Here is a 24,516-nt window from a genome sequence, read left to right as displayed (position 1 = left end):
TCATTTCCGTACATGATTACTGGAAAAGTAATAGCTTTGACTATAGGCACCTTTGTCGGCAAAATGACGTCTCTGATTTTTAACACACTGTCTAGGTTTGTCACAGCTTTTCTTTCGAGGAGCAAGAATCTTTTAATTTCATGGCTGCAGTCACCGCCTGCAGTGATTTTAGAGGCCAAGAAAATAAAGTTGGTCACTGTCTCCATTTCCCCCCAGTCTATTTGCCATTCAGTGATGGCACCAGATGCTGTGATCTTCGTTTTTTGAATGCTGAGTTTTAAGCCAGCTTTTTCCACTCTCCTCTTTCACCTTCATCAAGAGGCTCTTTAGTTCCTCTTCACTTTCTGCCATTAGAGTGGTATCGGTTGTTGATGTTTCTCCCGCCTATCTTGATTCCAGCTTGTAACTCATCCAGCCTGGCACTTCTCATGATGTGCTCAGAAAATAGCTTAAACAAACAGGGTGACAGCAGACAGCCCTGTCAAACTCCTTTCTCAATCAGGTGCTCCATACAGGATTCTAACTGTTGCATTTTGACCCACATGCAATTTCTCAGGAGACAGGTAAGCTCTTTAAGAGCTTTCCATGGTTTGTCATGATCCACACAGTCAAAGACTATAGTGTGGTTGGTGAAACGGAGGTAGATATTTTTTTGGAATTTCCTTGCTTTCTTTAGGATCCAGTGAATGTTGACAATTTGATCTCTGGCTCCTCTGCCTTTTCTAAACCCAGCCTGTAACATCTGGAAGTTCTCAGTTCATGTACTGCTGAAGCTGAGCCTGAAGGATTTTGAGCATAACCTTACTAGCACGCAAAATGAGCACAATTGTACAGTAGTTTGAACATTCTTTGACATTGCCCTTTTTGGGATTGGAATGAAAACTCACCTTTTCCAGTGCTGTGGACACTGCTGAGTTTTCCAAATTTGCTGGCATATTGAGTGCAGCACTTTAACAGCAACATTTTTAAGGATTTGAAATAGCTCAGCTGGAATTCCATCACCTCAGTTAGCTTTGTTTGTAGTAACGCTTCCTAAGGCCCATTTGACTTCACACTCCAGGATGTCTAGCTCTAGGTGAGTAACCATACCCTTGTGATTATCCAGGTCATTAAGACGTTTTTTGTACAGTTCTTCTGTGTATTCTTGCCACCTCTTCTTAATATCTTCTGCTTCTGTTAATTCCTTGCCATTTCTGTCCTTTATTGTGTCCATCTTTGCTTGAACTCTTTCCTTGATATCTCCAATTTTCCTGAAGAGATCTCTAGTCTTTACCATGCTATAGTTTTCCTGTTTCTTTGCATTGTTCACTTAGGAAGGCTTTCTTATCTCTCCTTGCTATTCTCTGGAACTCTGCATTCAGTTGGGTATATCTTTCCTTTTCTCCCTTGCTTTTTCACTTTTCTTTTCTCAGCTATTTGTAAAGCCTCCTCAGACAACCATTTTGCCTTCCTGCATTTCTTTTTCTTTGGGATGGCTTTGGTCACTGCCTCCAGTACAATGTTATCAACCTCTGTCCATAGTTCTTTAGGCATTCTGTCTACCACCTCTAATCAATTTAAATCTATTCATTACTTCCACTGTGTAATCATAAGGGATCTAAGTTATACTGGTATAACTAGTGGTCTAGTGGTTTCCCCTGCTTTCTTCAACTTAAGCCTGTGAATTTTGCAATAAGGAGTTTATGATCTGAGCCACAGTCAGCTCCAGGTCTTTTTCCGCTAACTATATAAAGTTGCCCCATCTTCCACTGAAAAGAATACAATCATTCTGAATTCAGTATTGGCCATCTGGTGATGTCCTTGTGTAGAGTCATCTCTTGTGCTATTGGAAAAGGATGCTTGCAATGACCAGTGTGTTCTCTTGACAAAGCTCTGTTAGCCTTTGCCCTGCTTCATTTTGTACTCCAAGGCCAAACTTGCCTGTTACTCCAGGTATCTCTTGATTTCCTACTTTGGCATTCCTACCCTCTAGGATGAAAGGGACGTCTGTTTTTGGTGTTAGTTCTAGTTTATTTTTTTGCACTCCAAAATCACTGTAGATGGTGATTGCAGCCATGAAATTAAAAGACACTTACTCCTTGGAAGGAAAGTTATGACCAACCTAGATAGCATATTAAAAAGCAGAGACGTCACTTTGCCAATAAAGGTCCATCTAGTCAAGGCTATGGTTTTTCCAGTGGTCATGTATGGATGTGAGAGTTGGACTGTGAAGAAAGCTGAGTGCCGAAGAATTGATGCTTTTGAACTGTGGTGTTGGAGAAGACTCTTGAGAGTCCTTTGGACTGCAAGGAGATCCAACCAGTCTATCCTAAAGGAGATCAGTCCTGGGTGTTCATTGGAAAGACTGATGCTGAAGCTGAAACTCCAATACTTTGGCCACCTGATGCGAAGAGTTGACTCGTTGGAAAAGACCCTGATGCTGGGAGGGGTTGGGGGCAGGAGGAGAAGGGGGCAACAGAGGATGAGATGGCTGGATGGCATCACCGACTCGATGGATAAGAGTTTGAGTAAACTCCGGGAGTTGGTGATGCACAGGGAGGCCTGGCGTGCTGCGATTCATGGCGTTGCAAAGAGTTGGACATGACTGAGTGACTGAACTGAATTGAACTGAACTAGAAGGTCTTATAGGTCTCCATAGAACCATTCAACTTCAGCTTGTTTGGCATCAGTGGTTGGGGCAAAGACTTGGATTACTGTGATACTGAATGGTTTGTCTTGGAAATGAACTGAGATCATTCTGTCATTTTTGAGATCACACCCAAGTACCACATTTTGGACTCTTTTGTTGACTCTGAGGGTTACTCCATTTCTTCTAAGGGATTCTTGCCCACAGAAGTAGATATAATGGTCATCTGAGTTAAATTAACCCATTCCCGGCCATTTTAGTTCACTGATTCCTAAGATGTCAATGTTCACTCTTGCCACCTCCTGCTTGACCACGTCCAATTAATTTACTTTGATTCATGGACCTAACATTCCAGGTTCCTAGGCAATGTTGTTCTTTACAGCCTTGGACTTTACTTTCACCACCAGACACACCCACAACAGAGCATTGTTTCTGCTTTGGCCCAGTCACTTTGTCCTTTCTGTAGCCACTAGTGACTGCCCTCCACTCTTCCCCAGTAGCATATCAGACACCCTTCCAGCCTGGGGGGCTGACCTTCTGGTGTCACATCGTTGTGCCTTTTCATGCTGTTCATGGGGTTCTTGCAGCAAGAATGCTGGTGTGGTTTGCCATTTCCTCCTCCAGTGGACCACGTTTTGTCAGAGCTCTCCACTATGACCCATCCGTCTTGGGTGGGCCAGCATGGCATGGCTCAGAGCTTCACTGAGTTCAGGTTTGCATACTATATGGTATATCCACAGAGTAAAGATTCTGGTTTCCACAAACCACATCAGGAAAAGAGAATCTGTTACACCTCACACATCACATAAGATAACAGCAGGGAAATAAACACTGTATGTTATCGGTTACAATCTATAATAGAACAAAACTAATGAATTAGAGCAATTCAGAGTCAAGAACATTTTGTTTAGGACATAAGAAACCCAATTAACGAAACCATATGACAGGTCTGACCTGCAGACTGAAGAAGGAATGGGGCTGCTTGACTTGAATTTCTGAAGATTTAATTGGGACAGGTCCAAGGCCACCAGGAGCCTAAAATGTGAAAATTCAAAAAGGTGACACATGATCAACATTGAGCAAAGGCAGCTATACTTCTGTTTCTCTACATTTTGAACATTAAGTGAACAGCTCTTCCCTCTAAATAACTCTTCCTGCAACCAAGGCTGACACCTGACTACAGCTGACACTTGACATGCAGGGAATGGAGGCAATGTGGCCACTGCCCACCCCCACACCCTTGTCTCTCAGGGTGTGTCTTTTGTTTTCCCCTGTTGTGGAGGCTGCACTTGCTGCCCAGAATCCCCTTCAGGCCTGAAGGAGTGAGTCCTGAGTCCTATTGACAGAAACAACCCTCAGGGGTCAGCCCTCAGGGGCAGCTGTGGCTGAAGGGCGCTATCTCACTCGAGGCCATGCGCTCATTGGGGCAGCTGCCTCCAAAGACAGGCTGAAGCAAAGGTACAAAGGCGGTCCTCACCCTGTCCCAGGCCCAGAGCCCCTTGTGACATCAGCAAGGACTTCATCAAAGGACTGTAGCCTTATTTCTCCTCTGCCCATTCCATTCCCTTCCCTTCCAAGGATGCTGATCCCCAAAGCACCACCTAATACACGTCCTGCAGGTGGACGTGCAGCATCACCCACAGAACCCAGAGCAGTGTCCAGCCTGTGACAGGTACTCAGTAAATACTACATCTCACCTAATCTAAGACACCGTCGTTAAACTGGTATGACGCAGTGTAAATATGACACCAATAATGATAAGGCATTTCCCAATTTCAGAGATGCTGTATTTAAAAAACTGTTCTTAGAATAGATGAAATACCACATGTATGGAATGAATTACAAAAATCTTTATGAACAGGGACGCCAAGCATTCTGTTTTTCATCAACCCTGAGCATCAGAGAAGTTGCTGTAGAACTAACTCAAGTACAAAATGAAATAAAGCTTTGAATTATTAAAAAAAAAAATAGGCTCCACAGCACAGTGATAATCTCTTTTCATCCCTAACACCCTCTCCACCCATTAATTATTGACTGTCAGATAATTCTTATTGCTTGAAAATCACAGATTTATCATTTTCTAGAAACTAAATAGGGCTTCCCAGGTGGCACTAGTGATAAAGAACCCATCTGCCAATGCAGGAGACATAAGAGACGAGGGTTTGATCCCTGGGTCAGGAAGATCCCCTGGAGAAGGGCATGGCAACCCACTCCAGTGTTCTTCCCTGGAGAATCCCATGGACAGAGGAGCCTGGTGGGCTGCAGTCCACGGGGTCACAAAGAGTCAGACACGACTGAAGTGACTTAGCATGCACGTGTGCAGGAACCGACTATTCTGACCTTTAAAGTCACTGAATTACCTAATCCAGAAAACACATGGAATTTCTAAAGTCAGTCCTGTACCTCTTGATGAAGTTGACCTGCAATGCTTAACCCGCTTTACAGGATGTGCATGGCAACTTCATTCTTTGAAACTAAAAACTGTTTTGCTTGTGCCCTTTCACCATTGATTTAAACACACTTTTTATTGCTAAATCTCTGAACTTGAGAAACTCAGGCAGCATTTTATTACAGGCTCTGTGCCGCTGCGTCTCAGTTTCCTTCTCAGCTGCAAGAGAATAAACCTACCTATTAAATTTGAAGATTAATTAATTTGATAGAACTTGAGAAAGTCCCACCTGCCACGTGGTGTAGCCACCACCTGAATCACAATACATCATTTGATAAACTGTCAAACTTCTTGCCAAGAGGGAAGGAGGGATGGACTTGTGAGTCTGAGGTTGGACTGTTTGTTAGACGCTGGGGCCACCCACCCCCAACCTCTGCAGTTTCCACACAGCAGGGGGCTTGGCTGAGCTGGGCCTGCCTCCCAGGTCCTGGCTAGGTCCTCTTGGTCCTCTGTTTGCTATTCAGCCCTCAGACCCCATTTCCCGGCAGTCCCGGGGGCTCAGCGGTCCCCAGCTTGGGCAGATCGGGGCCAGCCAGCTCTGCACAGGTGTCTCCGGGGCCAGGGAGGCGGCAGCAGGTGCTTCCTGGTTTCCCATTCATCACAATCACCTGGGCACAGGTCTCCCTCTGCCTGCCAGAGACCAGCTGGGGCTCCCCTCGGCACCAGCCTGTCGCCCCCTGACCGCGCCCAGCCCCACCTGTGGCCTCCATGCACCCACCAGTTCGTTGGAGTCCTGGGGAGGGCTGTAGGACGGAAAGGCGAAGGGCAGTACTTCCTGGGGAGACACAGAGAACCAGCTGGCGTCCTTGCTGACTCGACCCAGCTGGTATTTGGATCTCTTGTCTGCGGGTGAAAAACAGAACAGCACTTCTGGAGAGTCTCAAGGCGCTTCTGTGAAACTACCATCTTTTTAGCTGTGTATTTGCTACATACCAGTTACTGGGGCCTGGCCGCAGGTCGTTTAAAAAACAACGTGCACACGCACACGTGTGTATGTGTGTAGTCTTGTTCCTAGCTTCTCATTTGTTCTTTGCCTCAACTCCTCCAATTTTAAAAAAAATTGTATTTTTACTTCCAAAACACCATAATTCTTTTTTTTTCTTTTTAATACTACTGTTGGTATTTATTTAATGGGTTACTTTGCATTCTGAGGCTATTTTACATAGAACTTCTTAATATGTATATTTTATTGAAGTATAATTGACTTACATTTCAGGTGCATAGCAAGGTGATTCAGTTATACAAATGCACACATATTATCTATGAGATTATTTTCCATTATAGGTTATTACAAGATATTGACTAGTTCCCTGTGCTATATAGTAAACCTTTGTTGCTTGTTGCATATCTTTTTTTTTTTTCATTTATTTTTTTTTAGTTGGAGGCTAATTTCTTCACAATATTGTTGTGGTTTTTGCCATACATTGACATGAATCAGCCATGGATTTACATGTGTTCCCCATCCTGATCCCCCCTCCCACCTCCCTCCCGATCCCATCCCATCCCTCTGGGTCTTCCCAGTGCACCAGCCCTGAGCACTTGTCTCATGCATCCAACCTGGGCTGGCGATCTGTTTCACATTTGATAATATACATGTTTCAATGCTACTCTCTCAGATCATCCCACCCTTGCCTTCTCCCACAGAGTCCAAAAGTCTGTTCTATACATCCGTGTCTCTTTTTCTGTCCTGCATATAGGGTTATTGTTACCATCTTTTAAAATTCCATATATTGCATATCTATTTTTTAAAAATTAGAAATCTAGCATTCTATTTACACCAAGTCAAACAACTGGAATCAAAATGTCATAAATTTTTAAGTTAGGCAAAAATTCAAGATTTCTAAAATATATATTATACATACTATTATATATATGTATATAAAAGCTTTTCTACTATTCTTGATAAAGGCTGAGAAAGAACACCAAAAAAAAAAGAAGTGATGGAGAAATTGGAACACATAAACTAAATGAAATGGGAGTGCTGAATATGAAACAGAAAAAGTGAAACAAACTAGATAAAAATTCATCATATACGCCAGTTGTTTTTAAACATGGCTGCTCATTAGAAATGTATCTGGAACTTTGGAGAACAAAAGCAATACATAGGCATTTGTATTTTTCAAAAAATTCCAAGACAATTTTAAAAAGTGACTACTGGTTTTTCTATTAAATGATAGCTTTGGTGATATACAACGCTTATTTTTTTGTTGACTAATCATAATACAATGGCATTAAGTGAGTAATAGTTACATAATCATAATGGTAACAGATGTTTATCAGTTTTCACAATCAATAGCCAGATCAGAAATAAAAGATAAACAATTGCAAGCCATAATGGGAACGTGATTAACCTAACAATATAAAATACTTACACAAAGTATGGGGGGTCAAGCAGGGTGACGTGGTAAATAGAAGTGCATACACACACATGTTTTCATATGCTCAGCCAGTCTATGTCTTTTGGTTGGTGAATTTAATCTATTTACTTTGAAGGTAATTATGGATACATATGATCCTATTGCTGTTGTTCAGTCTCTCAGCTGTGTTCAACTTCTTGCAACCCCATAGACTGGAGATTGCCAGGCTCCTTGTCCTTCACCATCTCCCAGAGTTCGCTCAAACTCATGTCTACTGAGTTTGGACATGCTAAACTTGGAGATGCCATCCAACCCCATCTCATCCTCTGTCATTCCTGTATCCTCCTGCTTTCAATCTTTCCCAGCATCAGGGTCTTTTCCAATGAGTTAGCTCTTCACATCATGTGGCCAAAGTGCTGGAGCTTCAGCTTTAGCATCAGTCCTTCTAACGAATATTCAGGGTTGATTTCCTTCAGGATTGACTGGTTTGGTCTCCTTGTTGTCCAAGGGACTCTGCAGAGTCTTCTCCAGCACCACAGTTTGAAGGCATCAGTTCTTCAGTGCTCAGCCTTCTTTATGGTCCAACTCTCACATCTGTACATGACTAATGGAAAAAACCATAGCTTTGACTATGCGGACCATTGTAGGCAAAGCAATGTCTCTGCTTTTTAATATGCTGTCTAGGTTTGAAGGCAATGGCACCCCACTCCAGTACTCTTGCCTGGAAAATCCCATGGACGGAGGAGCCTGGTGGGCTGCAGTCCATGGGTCGCTAAGAGTTGGACACGACTTCACTTTCACTTTCCCTTTTCACTTTCATGCATTGGAGAAGGAATTGGCAGCCCACTCCAGTGTTCTTGCCTGGAGAACCCCAGGGACGGGGGAGCCTGGGGGCTGCCGTCTGTGGGGTCGCACAGAGTCGGACACGACTGAGCGACTTAGCAGCAGCCGCGGGTTTGTCATTGCTTTTCTTCCAAGAAGAAAGCGTCTTTAATTTCATGGCTGCAGTCACCATTTGCAGTGATTTTGGAGCCCATGAAAAGAAAGTCCATCACTGTTTCTAGTTGTTTCCCCATCTATTCACCATGAAGTGATGGGACTGGATGCCATGATCTTCGTTTTTTTAAATGTTGAGTTTTAAGCCAGTTTTTTACCTTCATCAAGAGGCCCTTTAATTCCTCTTTGCTTTCTGCCATAAGGGTGGTGTCATCTGCATAACTGAGGTTACTGATATTCCTCAACAGATAATGATCCTATTACCATTTTCTTAATTGTTTTGGGTTTATTTTCTGTAGGTCTTTTCCTTCTCTTGTGTTTCATGCCTAGAGAAGTTCCTTTAGCTTTTGTTGTAAAGCTGGTTTGATGTTGCTGAATTCTCGTAACTTTTGCTTGTCTGGAAAGTTTTTGACTTCTCCATCAAGTCTGAAGGGAAGTTTTGCTGGGTAGAGCATTCTTGGTTGTAGAGTCTTCCCTTTTATCACTTTAAGTATATCATGCCATTCCCTTCTGGCTCATAGAGTCTCTGTTGAGAAATCAGCTGATAACCTGATGGGGGTTCCCTAGTAAGTATGTTATTTGTCCTTTTTCTGTTGTTGCTTTTACTGTTTTGTCTTTGTCTTTAATTTTTGTCAGTCTGATTACTATGTATCTTTTTCCTCCTTGTGTTCATCCTGCCTGGAACTCTGTGCTTCCTGGACTTGGTCAACTATTTCCTTTCCTACCTTAGGGAACTTTTCAGCTATTATCTCTTCAAGTATTTTCTTGGGTCCTTTCTTTCTCTCTTCTCCCCTGTAATGTGAATGTTGGTGCATTTAATGTTTCCCCAGAGGTCTCTTAGACTGTCTTCATTTCTTTTCATTCTTTTTTCTCTATTCTGCTCTGTGTCAGTGATTTCCACCATTCTGTCCTCCAGGTCACTTATCTGTTCTTCTGTCTCAGTTATTCTGCCTTTGATTCCTTCTAGTGTTCATCTCTGTTTGTTCTTTAGTTCTTGTAGGTCTTTGGTAAACATTTCTTGCATCTTCTCCATTCTGTTTCCCAAATCCTGGATCATCTTTACTAGCATTATTCTGAATTCTTTTTCTGAAAGGTTGCTATCTCCATTTAGTTGTTTTTCTGGAGTTCTATTTTGTCCCTTCATCTGGGACATAACTCTCTGCTTTTTCATCTTGATTAACTTTCTATAATGTGATTTTTGTTCCAGTTGCTATGGGATTGTGGTTCTTCTTGATTCTTCTGTCTGTCCTTTGATGAAGGAGGCTAAGAGGCTTCTGTAAGCTTCTTGATGGGAAGGAGAGGGCAGGAAAAGCCAGGTGTTGCTCTGGTGGGCAGGCCCTTGCTCAGTAAAACTTTAAAACTTTAATCCAACTAACAATCCCTCCCTGTTAGTTGTTTGGCCTGAGGCAACCCAGCCCTGGGGTCTAGAGGCTCTTTTTTTGAAAGTGAAAGTGAAAGTCACTCAGTCTGTGATCCCATGGTCCACAGAATTCTTCAGGCCAGAATACTAGAGTGGGTAGCCATTTCCTTCTCCAGAGGATCTTCCCAGCCCAGGGATTGAACCCAGGTCTCCTGCACTGCAGGCAGATTCTTTACCAGCTGAGCTACGTGGTAGGGTTAACAGTGAACTCCAAGAGGGTTTATGCCACGGGGGCCTTCCCAGACTGCTGCTGCCAGTGCCCCGGCCCTGTGGTGGGCCCCTGCCTCCCCACACCTCCACAGGAGGCCCTCCAACACTACAAGTGGATTTGGTTCAGTCTCCTGTGGGGTCACTGCTCCTCTCCTCTGGGTCTTGGTGTGTGCAAAATCTTGTTTGTCTGCTCCAAGACCGGAGTCTGTTTCCCGAAGTCCTGTGAAAGTCCTATAGTCAAATCCCGCTGGCCTTCAAGGTCAGATTCCCTGGGGATCCCCAGTCCCTTTGTAGGATCCCCAGGCTGGAAGCCTGACATGGGGTTCAGAACCTTCATAAGAGAGAGAGAGCCTCTTTGGTATTATTTTTCTCCAGTCTGTGGGTTGCCTACCCAGCGGGTATGGAATTTGATTTTATTATGATTGTGCCCCTCCTACCATCTCACTGCAGCTTCTTCTTTGTCTTTGGACACAGGTTATCTTTTTCTGGTGGGTTCCAGTGTTCTCCTCTCAATGGTTGTTCAACAGCTAGTTGTGATTTTGGTGTTCTCCCAAAAGGGGATGAGCGCACGTCATTCTACTCTGCCATCTTGAATCAGAAGTTCCCCTAAAACTGTAATTCTTAATGAAAGCATCTCTGATGAATATTCTTTGTCCTTGTCAGCAAAGAAAAAGATTAAAGAAACATATAAAGTTATTTTACAGGTGTCCACATTTAACTCACAGGTAAATTTTATGATGTTTTTTTAAAGAGTTTATTAGAAATGTCAGTATCAGAGATAAAATAATATAGGAGGAAAAAAGAATAATTAAAATGTAATAAAATGTGCTATGTTCATAGCAGCACCATTTACAACAGTTAAGACACGGATGCAACCTAAATGTCCATTGACACATGAATGGATAAAGAAAATATGGTATATATATATATATATATATATATATATAATAATGGAATATTACTCCGCCACAAAAAAGAATGAAATAATGCCATCTGCAGCAACATGAATGGATTTGGAGATTATCACTAAGTAAGTCAGAAAGAGAAAGACAAATACCATATATATACTTATATGTTGAATTTAAAATATGACACATGAACTTATCTACAAAGCAGAAAGAGAAAAGACACATGGTTGTCAAGGTGCAGGGGACCGTGCAGGTGTGGGGAGAGATGGAACGGGAGTTTGGAGTTAGCAGAAGCAAACTATTGTGTGTAGAATGGATAAACAACAAGTCCTAGTGTATAGCACAGGGAACTATATTCACTATCTTGTGATAAACCACAATGGAAAACAATTTTCTAAAAAATGTATATTTATGTATAAAAGAATCACTTTGCCGTACAGCAGAATTAACACAGCATTGTAAGTCAACTATACTTCAATAATTAAAAAAAATCCAGTATATGTGATTTATGAAAGCTAGCTTCATCACAGAGGAGCCCCCTGCCTAGGGCGTATGCGGATGAAACACGGCTGTTGGCAGCTGCCCTACCTTGTACTAGGGACTGTCTCTCCTGAGTGAGCCTCTTCACGATGACGTCTTTCTGTATGTTACGGACGGCATTCAGCATAGTAAGCAAGCGGCGATGGACCAGGACCTGGAATTAGAAATAGTGATTTCACATTATTAATCAGTGCTCATTTTGGCATTCAATTCAGTTCACTTTCCACAACCCCAACCAGGAGCTGAGCCCGCCTGGGAATTCCCAGGAGGTGACACGCTGCCTTAGACAAGGCTGCAGGTGCCAGGTCCGGGCAGTGCAGACCCGCCTGGATACAAAGAGAGACCAGGCTGTTACCGGGCCTCGACCCACCCGGTTTACGAGCTTCAGTTTTCTCAAATTTCCAGAGCGGAAAGAGTGACAAGTTCCAGGGTGAATCTGAGTAGTGACACTGCTGTTGTGTTATTATCAGAATTGGAGGACAAGCTGGGTGGGGGGTTCTGGAGAAGCCGGGCGGTGGGCTGGGGCAATGCTGGCTGGACGCTCCCAGGCTCTGCGTCCAGAGCAGCTGCCGCGGGACCTGTGCTCCCTGCACATCGAGTCGGGGGCCTGCTCATGTCACAGATCATGCTCCTTTCCGTCTGGGGACAGACTTTGTCATGGATGGAATTTTATGACACAGCCACTCTGCAGAGAGTCCTGCTCAAGGAACTGCAGACATAGTGCGGAGGAATGGCTGCCTTGCCTACACAGAGCTCACGCTCTGTGTGTGTGTCTGTACGGATAACAGGATGACAATAGACAAGATAAATACCATAAATAAAATAAGAAAGAGTGAACATATGAGGGCATGACTGAGGGGCCAGGGGTGGGGGTGTCTGGCCTCTTGTGAGGGATGTAAGGATGGCCTCTCCAAGGTTAAGTGATCTGAGACTTGAACAATGAGGAGACAGTGGCCCTGGAAAGAAAGCTCTAAGCAGAGGAAGTAGCAGGTGCAAAGATCCTGACTCGGAAACAAAGGAGGCAAAAGCTTAAAGGACAGAGAGAAACCCAATGTGGCCTTGTCATTGTGATAAAAGTTATGCATTTTATTCCAGTTTCAATGGGGTCTTTTGGAGGGTTTCCCTGGGGAGAGGTCCAGTCTTGTCCAGGCTTAGGGAGGCCTGGACTGAGGTGGTCCAGGTGAGAGATGATGGGGTGTGGCTGAGCCGAGGAGATGGCAGAGCCATAAGGCTGGGGACAGGTTTGCATATCTAAGTGATAGGACCTGCTGGGAAGTGTGCAGAAAAGACAGAAAGGCCACTCAAAGCCAGACACACAACTGCTGAGCCAGGAGGGCTGGTCCAGAGCCAGCGGCCGGGGGTGGTGGGGGGAGTCCTGCTAGCAGGGAGCGTCTTGTGGCTACGTCTGTTCTCCACGGGCACAGAGCCACCTAGAGAAAGCCCTAGCAGGGACATGGGTTACAGGGCCTGGGAGGCCGGGGAGCAGGTCACTGATGCAGAGAGCTCTACTCTATCCACCAGGACTCCTTTCAGCCCAGGCTGCAAGCACTGCCTGAAAGATACGCACAGTGTAAACCGTGGGAGTCTCTTCTGTGTGTCGACTCACTTAACTCTCCTGACGGCCCTGAGACAGCTCTCACTGGTGTCCTCAGAGGACAGAGCTCATGGAGCTTTTCCAAGACTGAAAAGCTCATGAGATGTAGCACCAAGATGGGAATGGAAGCTGGTGCAGCCCCTGTGGAGAACAGTATGGCAATCCTCAAAAAACTATCAATAGAGGTACCATACGATCCAGCAATCCCACTCCTGGGCAGGTATCTGGAGAAAACTCTAATTTGAAAAGACACATGCCTCCCTGTGTTCACAGCAGCACCATTTGCAAGAGCTGAACAGAAGCAACCTAAGAGTCCTTAGAAAGATGAATGGGTGAAGAAGATGTGGGACATATATACAATGGAACACTACTCAGCCATAAAAAGGAGTAAACTAATGCCATTTGCAGCAACACAGATGGACTTAGAGATTCTCACACTAAGTGAAGTAAGTCAGACACGGAAAGGCAAATGCCGTAGGACACCACTTACATGTAGAATCTGAAACATGACACAAATGAACGTATCTATGAAACAGAAACAGGCTCAGACACAGAGAACAGGCTGGCAGTTGCCGAGGGCAAGGGGGTTGGGGGACGGGTGGCTGGGAGTTTGGGATTAGCAGATGCAAACTATTACATACAGAATGGATAAACAACAAGGTCCTACTGAATAGTACAGGGAACTATATTCAATCATCTGTGAAAAACCACATGTAAAATGACGTGAGCAAGAATACATGTGTGTGTGTAACTGAATCACTTTGCTGGACACAGAAATCAACACAACACTGTAAATCAATTGTCCTCGGACTCCCCAGTGGCGCAGTAGGTAAGGATCTACCTGTCAGTGCGGGAGACATGGGTTTGATCCCTGGTTCAGAAAGACTCCACCTGCCAGGGAGCAAGTAAGCCCGCACACCACAACTACGGAGCCCGTGCTATAGAGCCCACGAGCCGCAGCTACTGAAGCCTGAACACCCGAGAGCCCACACACTGCAACTACTGGGTCCCAGGCCCAGAGCCTGTGCTCCGCGACCAAAGAAGCCAGCACGGTGAGAAGCTTGTGTACTCCAAAAAAGAGTAGCCCCTGCTCACCGCAACTAGGGAAAACCCTCACAAAGCAGCAAAGACCCAGCCCAGCCAAAAATACATTTCAAAAATTAGTAATAAACAAATAAGTAAGGTTTGCAAAATAAAAAATTTAAAAAAACTATACTGGACTAAAGGTGGCGCTAGTGGTAAAGAAACCGCCGGTCAATGCAGGAGATGTAAGAGACATAGGTTCAATCCCTGGGTCAGGAAGATCCCGTGGAGGAGGGCATGGCAACCCACTCCAGTATTCTTGCCTGGAGAATCCCATGGACAGAGGAGCTTGGCGGGCTACAGTCCACAGGGTTGAAAAGAATCGGACAAGATGGAAGCAACTAGGCATGCATGCAGAAAAAGAAGTAGCACCAGCAACGGAGGGCAAGCAGCCCAGGCCAGAGCCCAAGTCTTAACCACTGCTTCCCTCCTGGAGGGGGATTCTGCTCCCCAGGCAGCCACACCCCAGAGGTCGACAGGCAGCATAAGATGCAAGAGGGGCCCCCAAGATGGCTAGGTGCTGAGACTTACAGGACAGTTTGTTGGAGGAGGGGTAGACTCAGATGCCTGAACGCCAACTGTGAACAGGGGGAGGTGAGATGGACTGGCATTCTGAGTGAACAGTGAGGAGGAGCAGGTAACGAGCTGATGTTTAGGAAGCAGATGAGGTCTAGGGCCACACAGAGGATGGGGCAGCTGGGGAGGGGAGTAGGTAGCCAGACCAGGGGTCACTCACACCCTTTATTGACCTTAGAGGCTAGCAGATCTTCGTTTGTTCCTGATCACAGGAAATGTGCTGGGTGGAGACCAGTGCAAGGGTGAAGAAGGCAGGTGGTGAGAAGACACACCTTGAAAGCAGAGCTGCAGCCTGGATGTCAGAGCCCACATCCCACCAGAACACCCCATGGTGCTCTCTAGGAGTAACCAACCAGCATCCTATGGTTCTACAGTTCCATTGGCCCAGTAATTCAGCTCCTAGATGGACACACCCCAGGAACTGAAGATATGTCCACAAACTTGTACATAAATGTTTGTGACATCTTTATCCCCATCACAATAGCAAAAAACAGGTACAGCTGAAATGTTTCAACCAATAACTAGAAAAACAGAGCGTGGTATTTCCATATGACTGAACACAATTCACCCTGAAAAAGGAATGACGTACTGAAACCTGCTGCACCATGGCTGAACCTTGAAAAGATGTTAAGTGAGAGAAGCTAGTTACAAAAGGCTGTGTACTATATGATTTTACATATATGAAATGCCCAGAATATGAAAATCCACATAGACAGAAAGTGGCCAGTGACTGGAGGGCTAGAGAGTGACTACTGAGGGGAACAGGGTTTCTTTAGGCAGTGATAAAAATGCCCTAAAATCAGACCTAAATCAAATCCCTTACAGTTTTACAGTGGAAGTGAGAAAATAGATTAAAGGGATTAGATCTGATAGAGTGCCTGAAGAACTATGGACAGAGGTTTGTGACATTGTATAGGAAGCAGTGATCAAGACCATCCCCAAGAAAAAGAAATGCAAAAAGGCAAAATGGTTGTCTGAGGAGGCCTTACAAATAGCTGTGAATAGAAGAGAAGAGAAAGGCAAAGGAGAAAAGGAAAGATATACACATTTGAATGCAGAGTTCCAAAGAATAGCAAGGAGAGATAAGAAAGCCTTCCTCAGGGATCAATGCAAAGAAATAGAGGAAAACAATAGGATGGAAAAGACTAGAGATCTCAAGAAAATCAGAGATACCAAGGGAACTTTTCATGCAAAGATGGGCACAAAAAAGGAAAGAAATGGTATGAACCTAACAGAAGCAGAAGATAATAAGAAGAGGTGGCAAGAATACACAGAAGAAAAGATCTTTATGACCCAGATAATCAAGATGGTGTGATCACTCACCTAGAGCCAGGCATCCTGGAATGTGAAGTCAAGTGGGCCTTAGGAAGCATCACTAGGAACAAAGCTAGTGGAGGCGATGGAATTCCAGTTCAGCTAGTTCAAATCCTAAAAGGTGATGCTATGAAAGTGCTGCACTCAATCTGCGAGCAAATTTGGAAAACTCAGCAGTGGCCACAGGACTGGAAATGGTCTGTTTTCATTCCAATCCCAAAGAAAGGCCATGTCAAAGAATGCTCAAACTACCGCACAATTGCACTCATCTCACACGCCAGCAAAGTAATGCTCAAAATTCTCCAAGCCAGGCTGCAACAGTACATGAACTGTGAACTTCCAGATGTTCAAGCTGGTTTTCAAAAAGGCAGAGGAACCAGAGATCAAATTGTCAACATCTGCTGGATCATCAAAAAAACAAGATAGTTCCAGAAAAACACCTATTTCTGCTTTATTGACTATGCCAAAGCCTTTGACTGTGTGGATCACAACAAAATGTGGAAAATTCCTTAAGAGATGGGAACACCAGACCATCTTACCTGCCTCCTGAGAAATCTGTATGCAGGTTAAGAGGCAGCAGTTAGAACTGGGCATGGAACAACAGACTGGTTTCAAATTGGGAAAGGAGTACAACAAGGCTGTATATTGTCACCCAGGTTATTTAACTTATATGCAGAGTACATCATGAGAAATGCTGGACAGGATGAATCACAAGCTGGAATCAAGATTGTAGGGAGAAATATCAATAGATTCAGATATGCAGATGACACCACCCTTATGGCAGAAAGCGAAGAAGAACTAAAGATCCTCTTGATGAAAGTGAAAGAGGACAGTGAAAAAGTTGGCTTACAACTCAACATTCAGAAAACTAAGATCATGGTATCCAGCCCATCACTTCCTGGCACATAGATGGGGAAACAATGGAAACAGTGACAGACTTTATTTTTTTGGGCTTCAAAATCACTGCAGATGGTGATTGCAGCCATGAAATTAAAAGACACTTGCTCCCTGGAAGAAAGTTATGACCAACCTAGACAGCATATTAAAGAGCAGAGACATTAATTTGCCAACAAAGGTCTGTCTAGTCAAAGCTATGGTTTTTCCAGTAGTCATATATGGCTACGAGAGTTGCATTATAAAGAAATCTGAGCACCAAAGAACTGATGCTTTTGAACTGTGGTGTTGGAGAAGACTCTTGAGAGTCCCTTGGACAGCAAGGAGATCCAAGCAGTCCATCCTAAAGGAAATCAATCCTGATTATTCATTGGAAGGACTGATGCTGAAGCTGAAACTGCAATACTTTGGCCACCTGATGTGAAGAACTGACTCAGAAAAGACCCTGATGCTAGGAAAGAGTGAAGGTGTGAGGAGAAGGGGACGGCAGAGGATGAGATGGTTGGATGGCATCACCAACTCAATGGACAGAGTTTGAGTAAACTCCGGGAGTTGGTGATGGACAGTGAGGCCTGCTGTGCCGCAGTCCATGGGGTGGCAAAGAGTTGGACACGACTGAGCGACTGATCTGAACTGAACTGAAAACTGGAGAGTGGTGATGGCTGCACCACTCTGTGTGCTAGGTCACTTCAGCCGTGTTCGACTCTTTATGATCCTGTGGACTGTAGCCCACCAGGCTCTTCTGTGCATTGGATTTCCCAGCAAGAAGCCTGGCGTGGGTTGCCATTTCCTTCCCCAAGGGATCTTCCTGATCCAGGGATTGAACCTGCATCTCCTGCGGCTCCTGCATTGCAGGCAGATTCTTTACCACTGAACCACTAAGGAAGGTCTCTGTACCACTCTGCGCCGTACAAAAAACCAGAGAATTGTATGCTCTACAGGAGTGAATTTTATGGCATGTGAATTGCATCTCCATACGTGTTACAAAAAACTCATTGCTCGATTTCCCATTGTAAAACACGGGGAAACTTCACAGTGGTGCTGAGACTCACCTTGCGAGCTGCTTGTTGAAACCGTCTCTGTGCTCGGAATCTGTTGACCCAAGTATTATTAACGAGCGGATCAAAATTAGGATGAAATTCCTGGATTTTCTGTGAACACAAAATATCAGTCCATCTTAGATTTAAATTTTAACTCCATGCATAATCATTTAATAAAAATGTTTCAGAGTTTGATCTCAAATCAAGTTATTTGTTCTTCCACTTAATGAGCATTTATTAAGCACTTTGGTGCACACAGCATTATAGGGAATACTTCTTGGGTTAGGAACCAAAAGAAAGACAAGATTTGGGTTTATGCTCATTTTTCCAGTGACTCAAGGTCATATATATATAATGCAGACCTGTCTCTGGCTTTCTCTTTGGTTTCATTTATCTTTTGTCCATCCGTATGCCAGCACCACACTGCCTTAATGGTCTGACTTTTTCATAAGACTTTATCTCCTTCAGAGGCAGTCATCTCCCCCAGTTTAGTCATTTTAAGTTAAAAAAATTCTCAAGTCTTTTCTCTTTCCTATGTGTACGTGAGTGTTCAGTCACTCAGGCGTGTCCGACTCTTTGCGACCCCATGGACTGCAGCCCACCAGGCTCCTCTGTCCATGGGATTTTCCAGGCAAGAATACTTGAGTGGGTCGACATTTACTTCTCCAGGGGATCTTCCCAACCCGGGGATCAAACCCTCATCTCCTGCGTCTCCTGCACTGCAGACGATTCTTTACCACTGAGCTACCAGGTGAGCTGGTGGCTTACAAATATACACACACACATACCTACACAATGATATTCATGTTCATGTTGTGTATATACATATATGTGTACTTAAAGGGTTTATGAAATTCCACGAGAAAGTCTATTGAGATAATAACTAGGATTGCATTAAATCTATAGATCAATTTAGAAAGAGGTGACATCTTTGCAATGTTTATCCTCTTCCATGAAACTTCTGTAAAAATCTTTCAGCTTATTTAGATCTTTGTTGCTGTTCTAGTGTAAAGCTTTGCAATTGTTAGATTTGCTTCTAGGTACTTGCTTGCTATTATAAATTACATGTTTATTAAATTATATGCTAACATTTTATTTCTTGTATGTGAAAATACATACATATTGTACAATGATTTTATATGCAATTGCCAAGCTCTCTCACAAATTCAGTTAAGATGAATTATTCTGGCAATAGATTCTTTTAGATTTTCTATAATCATAGTCAATTATATCATATGAAATCAAAGCTCTTTCTGTCCAATATTTATGACTTTTATTATATCTTTTCCTTATCATGCTGTACACTATCTTGAATCTCTAACACAATACTGAATAAAAGAGCTTATACTTCCTTGTGCATATAATACTTCTAACTTTTCACCAATTGGAAAGACTTTTACTGCAATTTTTTAAAAAAAAAGCATTTATCAGTTTACAAAAGTTTCTGTTTTCCTCATTTGGTGAGGTTTCTTTTTAGAAAATTGTGAATATTACATCAAAAAAGAGAGAGAGAAAGAAAGAAATGTACAGTCTAGATAGGCAAGATCGAACACACACATGTGGCCCTGGGAAAGAATGAAGTCACATGGAAATCAGTCCCTTGTGATGGGGGATGGGATGCCTTGGAATGGGGGGGGCCACACTGTGTGGTCCTCACTAGGGCCTGCATACCATGGGCACATGTGCATGAAGACCAGTAACTGGCTGGAAGGAGAGGGTGCCTGGGGTGTCGAGAGGCCACCAGAGCCTCTGGCGTTGCAGGTTCTTGAACAGACAAACAATGTGAAGACAAAGTCATCGGAAATGGAGCAGCCCCGCATTGGCCCAGGCAGTGGGCCACGGAAGAGAAGGCAGATCTGCTGAATAAGCTGAGGCTGAGGTGTGACGGTGGACCTGGGGTGGCCTCATGGAAGAGTGACTGGCAAGACTTTGGGGCCAGATGAAATGTGGGAGAGAAGGAAAAAGGTAAAAACAGTTCAGATTTGACAGATCCAGAAGAGAAAAGTGAGAATGATGGAGGTAGGAGATGGAGAAGAATCTTTCCATTGTTAAAATTAAAAATCAGGATAGACAACAGGTCTCAGTGTATAGCACAGGGAACTATATTCAGTATCCTCTGATAAAACATAATGGAGAAATAATGTGTATATATATATATATATAACTGAATCACTGTGCTGTACAACAGAAACAACCGTGTAAATCAATTATACTTCAATAAAATAAAATTTACAGAAGAAACAAAAATTCAAAATTGAGGTTTTAACCAGAAACTATCACATGACAGAAGAAACTCTGGTGGGGGCTGCGGTCCCCACTTTGCAGTTGAGGACACTGCGGCGTCAAGGCTGAAGGAGCTCCTCCCGGATGCCACATCCACGGTGGAGCTGGAGCCAGCGCTCTGGCGTCTGACTTTCTGTCTTTTTTGACAAGGGGAGGGAGGGGGCAAGGAACCTACCCCGGGACGCACCCTGAGGATCAGCGTGCAGACAGGGGCGTGGACAGCAAAGTGAAGTCGGTCAGTCGTGTCCAACTCTTTGCAACTTCATGGACTGTAGCCTACCAGGCTCCTCCATTCATGAGATTTTCCAGGCAAGAGTACTGGAGTGGGTTGCCATTTCCTTCTCTAGGGGAACTTCCCAACCCAGGGATCAAACCGGGGCCTCCTGCATTGCTGGCAGACACTTTACCATCTGAGCCAGCAGGGAAGCCCTTGGACAAAAAAGGGGAAGAAAAAAGGAGACCAAGAGGAGAAAGCAGAGTGTGGGAAGGAGGTGCTGGTACAGGGTGCCGTTAATCTCAAATTGACGCCTGACTTGTGGACATGTTAAAAAAACTCTGTGAAAAGGTAAACAAGTTAAAAATTATTAAAAATCTATTGGTAAAAGAATTTCTAGAAAATTGCTTACATGCTTAAAAAATAAACATATAAAGGGCTGCTGACAATCAGATTCCAAATAAAGAAAAGTTACTCACTTCTTCCAGGTCGTGTAAAATCCGTTTGGGGTGAACTTCTGTCTTGCGTCGCTGGAATTCCTCATCCAAAATAGGATCTCCTCTATCTAGCTGGGGTTTTCAAACATTGAAAATATTAAAATTGAATACAGATGCACACAACGACAACTGTTATTTCTCTTTAAAACGGGTAGAAACACATTAAGAAAGTGGTCTAATCCATCCATGACGTTCCCTCTGGGAGTGGTGGTTAAAATGATCATTGCAAGCACACCTATTGTTTAAATATGGAAAGTTTTATTACAAGCACAAACCCAACACCTTCTTATTAAAATTAGAGAGAGTGTGTGTGTGTGTGTGTGTGTGTGCCCGTGTGCATGTGTGCGCTTGGTCGTGTCTGATTCTTTGGGACCACATGGGCTGTAGCCTGCCAGGCTCCTCTCTCCATGGAATTTTCCAGGCAAGAATACTGGAGTGAGTTGCCGTTTCCTCCTCCAGGGGATCTTTACGATAGTCTCTGGAAATTATTTGAAGCATTTAAAATTCGCAGAAAGGATTCTAGGAAACTGTGTCACCATAGGGGTGTAGAGATTCCATTTAAGGGAAATTTAACGTCCCAGGAGAGTTTTAAGCTCCTGAGAGCGAACTAACCAAGCATCAGGTTTAACACAGGCATGTGATCTCTCCCCCTTTGCTGGGTGGCGGAGGCTGGGGGTCTGTCTCTCCCCTGGATTAAGAGTCCCCCAGACTGCTCCCCTCCCCCTACTACTCGTGTCCTCCTGGCCCCTGAGTAATCTCCCCACTCCACACTAGGTACTCCCGGGCTGTTCCCAGGAAGGCTGGCGTGGCCTGGTCAGTGTCTGCACGTACCTGCCTCCACAGCAAAAAGGACCATACACACTGCAAAAATGTGTCTGTTTTTGCTTCCCTGTGGGTTTTACTATTTGTTAATTAACTTCTAAAATTAGCTTGGTTCTCAGCTACACTCTCCACAGTCATTTTTAAGACTAAACTGATTGGCATACACACACTACTATACTTAAAATGGATAACCAACAAGGGCCTACTGTATAGATCAGGGAACTCTGCTCAATATCCTGTAATAGCTTAAGTGGGGAAAGAATTTGATAAAAATAGATATACATATATGTATAACTGAATGCAGATGATACCACTCTAATGGCAGAAAGTGAAGAGGAACTGAAGAGCCTTTTGATGAAGGTGAAAGAGGAGAGTGAAAAAGCTGGCTTAAAACTCAACACTGAAAAAATGAAAATCATGGCGTCTGGTCCCATCACTTCATGGCAAATAGAAGGGGAAAAAGTGGAAACAGTGACAGACTTTATTTTCTTGGGCTCCAAAATCACTGTGGATGGTGACTGCAGTCATGAAATTAAAAGATGCTTGCTCCTTGGAAGAAAAGCTATTACAAACCTAGACAGCATATTAAACACCACACATTATTTTGCTGACAATGGTCCATACAGTCAAAGCTATGGTTTTTCCAGCAGTCATGTACAGATGTGAGAGTTGGACCATTAAGAAGGCTGAGCACTAAAGAACTGATGCTTTTGAACTGTGGTGCTGGAGAAGACTCTTAAGAGTACCTTAAGACTTAAGGAGACCAAACCAGTCAATCGTAAAGGAAATCAAGCCCGAATATTCACTGGAAAGGCTGCTACGGACGCTGAAGCTCAAATCCTTTGGACACCTGATGTGAAGAGCTGACTCACTGGAAGAGATTCTGATGCTGGGAAACACTGAGGGCAGGAGGAGAAGGGGGCGGCAGAGGACACGATGATTGGATGGCATCACTGATTCAATGGACATGAATTTGAGCAACCTCTGGGAGCTAGTGAAGGACAGGGGAGTCTGGTGTGCTGCAGTCTATGCAGTCCAAAAGATTTGGACACAACTTAGTGGCTGAACAACAACTTAGCAACTGAACAACAACGATAACTGAATCACTGTGTCACATGCCTGAAACTAACACAACATCGTTAATCAACTATGTTGTTGTTGTTTAGTCGCTAAGTTATGTCTGACTCTTTCGAAACCCCAGTGGACTACAGCCTGCCAAGCTCTTCTGTCCACGGAATTTCCCAGGCAAGAATGCTGGAGTGGGTTGCCATTTCCTTTTCCAGAGGATCTTCCTGACCCAGGGACGGAACCTGCATTTCCTGCATTGGCAGGGGGATTCCTTACCCCTGAGCCACCAGAGAAGCACTATTCCAATACAAAATAAAAATTAAAAATGAATAAAGATTGAACTTCAAGAAATCTATTCTAACCATCACATTAACACCTTATTCGGAAATAAGAGGACCTACTGTATGGCACAGGGAGCTATACTGTATTTTGAGCTATAGGGTATTTTGTCATAATGTATAAGGTTAAAGAATCTGAAAAAGAATATACATATATATACGTGTGTGTGTGTATAACTGAATCATTGTACTGTATACCTAAAACTAATATGAGCCTTACATATAGCTGAGAAAAGAAGAGAAGTGAAGACAAAGGAGAAAAGGAAAGATACATCCATCTGAATGCAGAGTTCCAAAGAACAGCAAGGAGAGATAAGAAAGCTTTCTGAAGTGAACAATGCAAAGAAATAGAGGAAAACAACAGAATAAGAAAGACTAGAGATCTCGTCAGGAAAATTAGAGATACCAAAGGAATATTTCATACTAGGATGGGCACAATAAAGGACAGAGACATATGGACCTAACCGAAGCAAAAGATATTAAGAAGAGGTGGCAAGAATACACAGAAGAACTGTACAAAAAAGGTCTTAATGACCCGGATAACCACGATGGTGTGGTCACTCATCTAGAAGCAGATATCCTGAAACCTGGAGTAAGAAGTCAAGTGGGCCTTAGGAACCATTACTACAGACAAAGCTAGTGAAAGTGATGGAATTTCAGCTGAGCTATTTCAAATCCTAAAAGATGATGCTGTTAAAGTGCTGCACTCAATATGCCAGCAAATTTGGAAAACTCAGCAGTGGTCACAGGACTGAGGCCACTCAGTGTTGGTTCTCAATCCAATCCCAAAGAAGGGAAATGCCAAAGAATGTTCAAACTACTGCACAATTGCACTCATTTCACATGCTAGTGAGGCTTCAACAATATGTGAACCGAGAACTTCCAGATGTACAAGCTGGATTTAGAAAAGGCAGAGGAGCCAGAGATCAAATTGCCACCATTCACTGGATCACAGAAAAAGCAAGAGAATTCCAGAAAAACATCTACTTCTGCTTCATTGACTATGCTAAAGCCTTTGACTGTGTGGATCACAAAACTGAAAAATTCTTAAAAAGATGGGAATACCAGAACACCTTAGCTGTCTCCTGAGAAACCTCTCTGCAGGTCAAGAAGCAACGGTTAGAACCAGACATGAAACAAGGGACTGGTTCAAAATTGGGAAGGCAGTACGTCAAGGCTGTATATTGTCACCCTGTTTATTTAACTTATATGCAGAGTACATCATGCGAAATGCCAGACTGGATGAAGCACAAGCTGGAATTAAGACTGCAGGTAGAAATAGCAACA

At 43.7% G+C, this 24,516-nt stretch overlaps 1 protein-coding gene across 2 annotated transcripts in view; it reads right to left on the bottom strand.

Moving 5' to 3' along the window:
- Window positions 1-24,516, bottom strand: part of CFAP221 (cilia and flagella associated protein 221) — a 113,921-nt gene that overhangs the window by 33,907 nt on the left and 55,498 nt on the right. For both annotated transcript variants that reach the window (XM_043894920.1, XM_043894919.1), the window contains exons 13-17: window positions 20,984-21,073; window positions 18,020-18,118; window positions 11,555-11,660; window positions 5,794-5,918; window positions 3,581-3,661 (exon numbers count right to left, since the gene is read on the bottom strand). In XM_043894920.1, coding sequence (XP_043750855.1) covers window positions 3,581-3,661; window positions 5,794-5,918; window positions 11,555-11,660; window positions 18,020-18,118; window positions 20,984-21,073 — 501 coding nt within the window. The remainder of the gene's footprint in view (window positions 1-3,580; window positions 3,662-5,793; window positions 5,919-11,554; window positions 11,661-18,019; window positions 18,119-20,983; window positions 21,074-24,516) is intronic.

This window comes from Cervus elaphus, chromosome 33 (assembly GCF_910594005.1).
Source record: "Cervus elaphus chromosome 33, mCerEla1.1, whole genome shotgun sequence".
In the NCBI taxonomy this organism is placed as follows: domain Eukaryota; kingdom Metazoa; phylum Chordata; class Mammalia; order Artiodactyla; family Cervidae; genus Cervus; species Cervus elaphus.
Note: the sequence above shows the minus strand (reverse complement) of the source record. Positions and strands in the feature narration are given on the sequence as shown.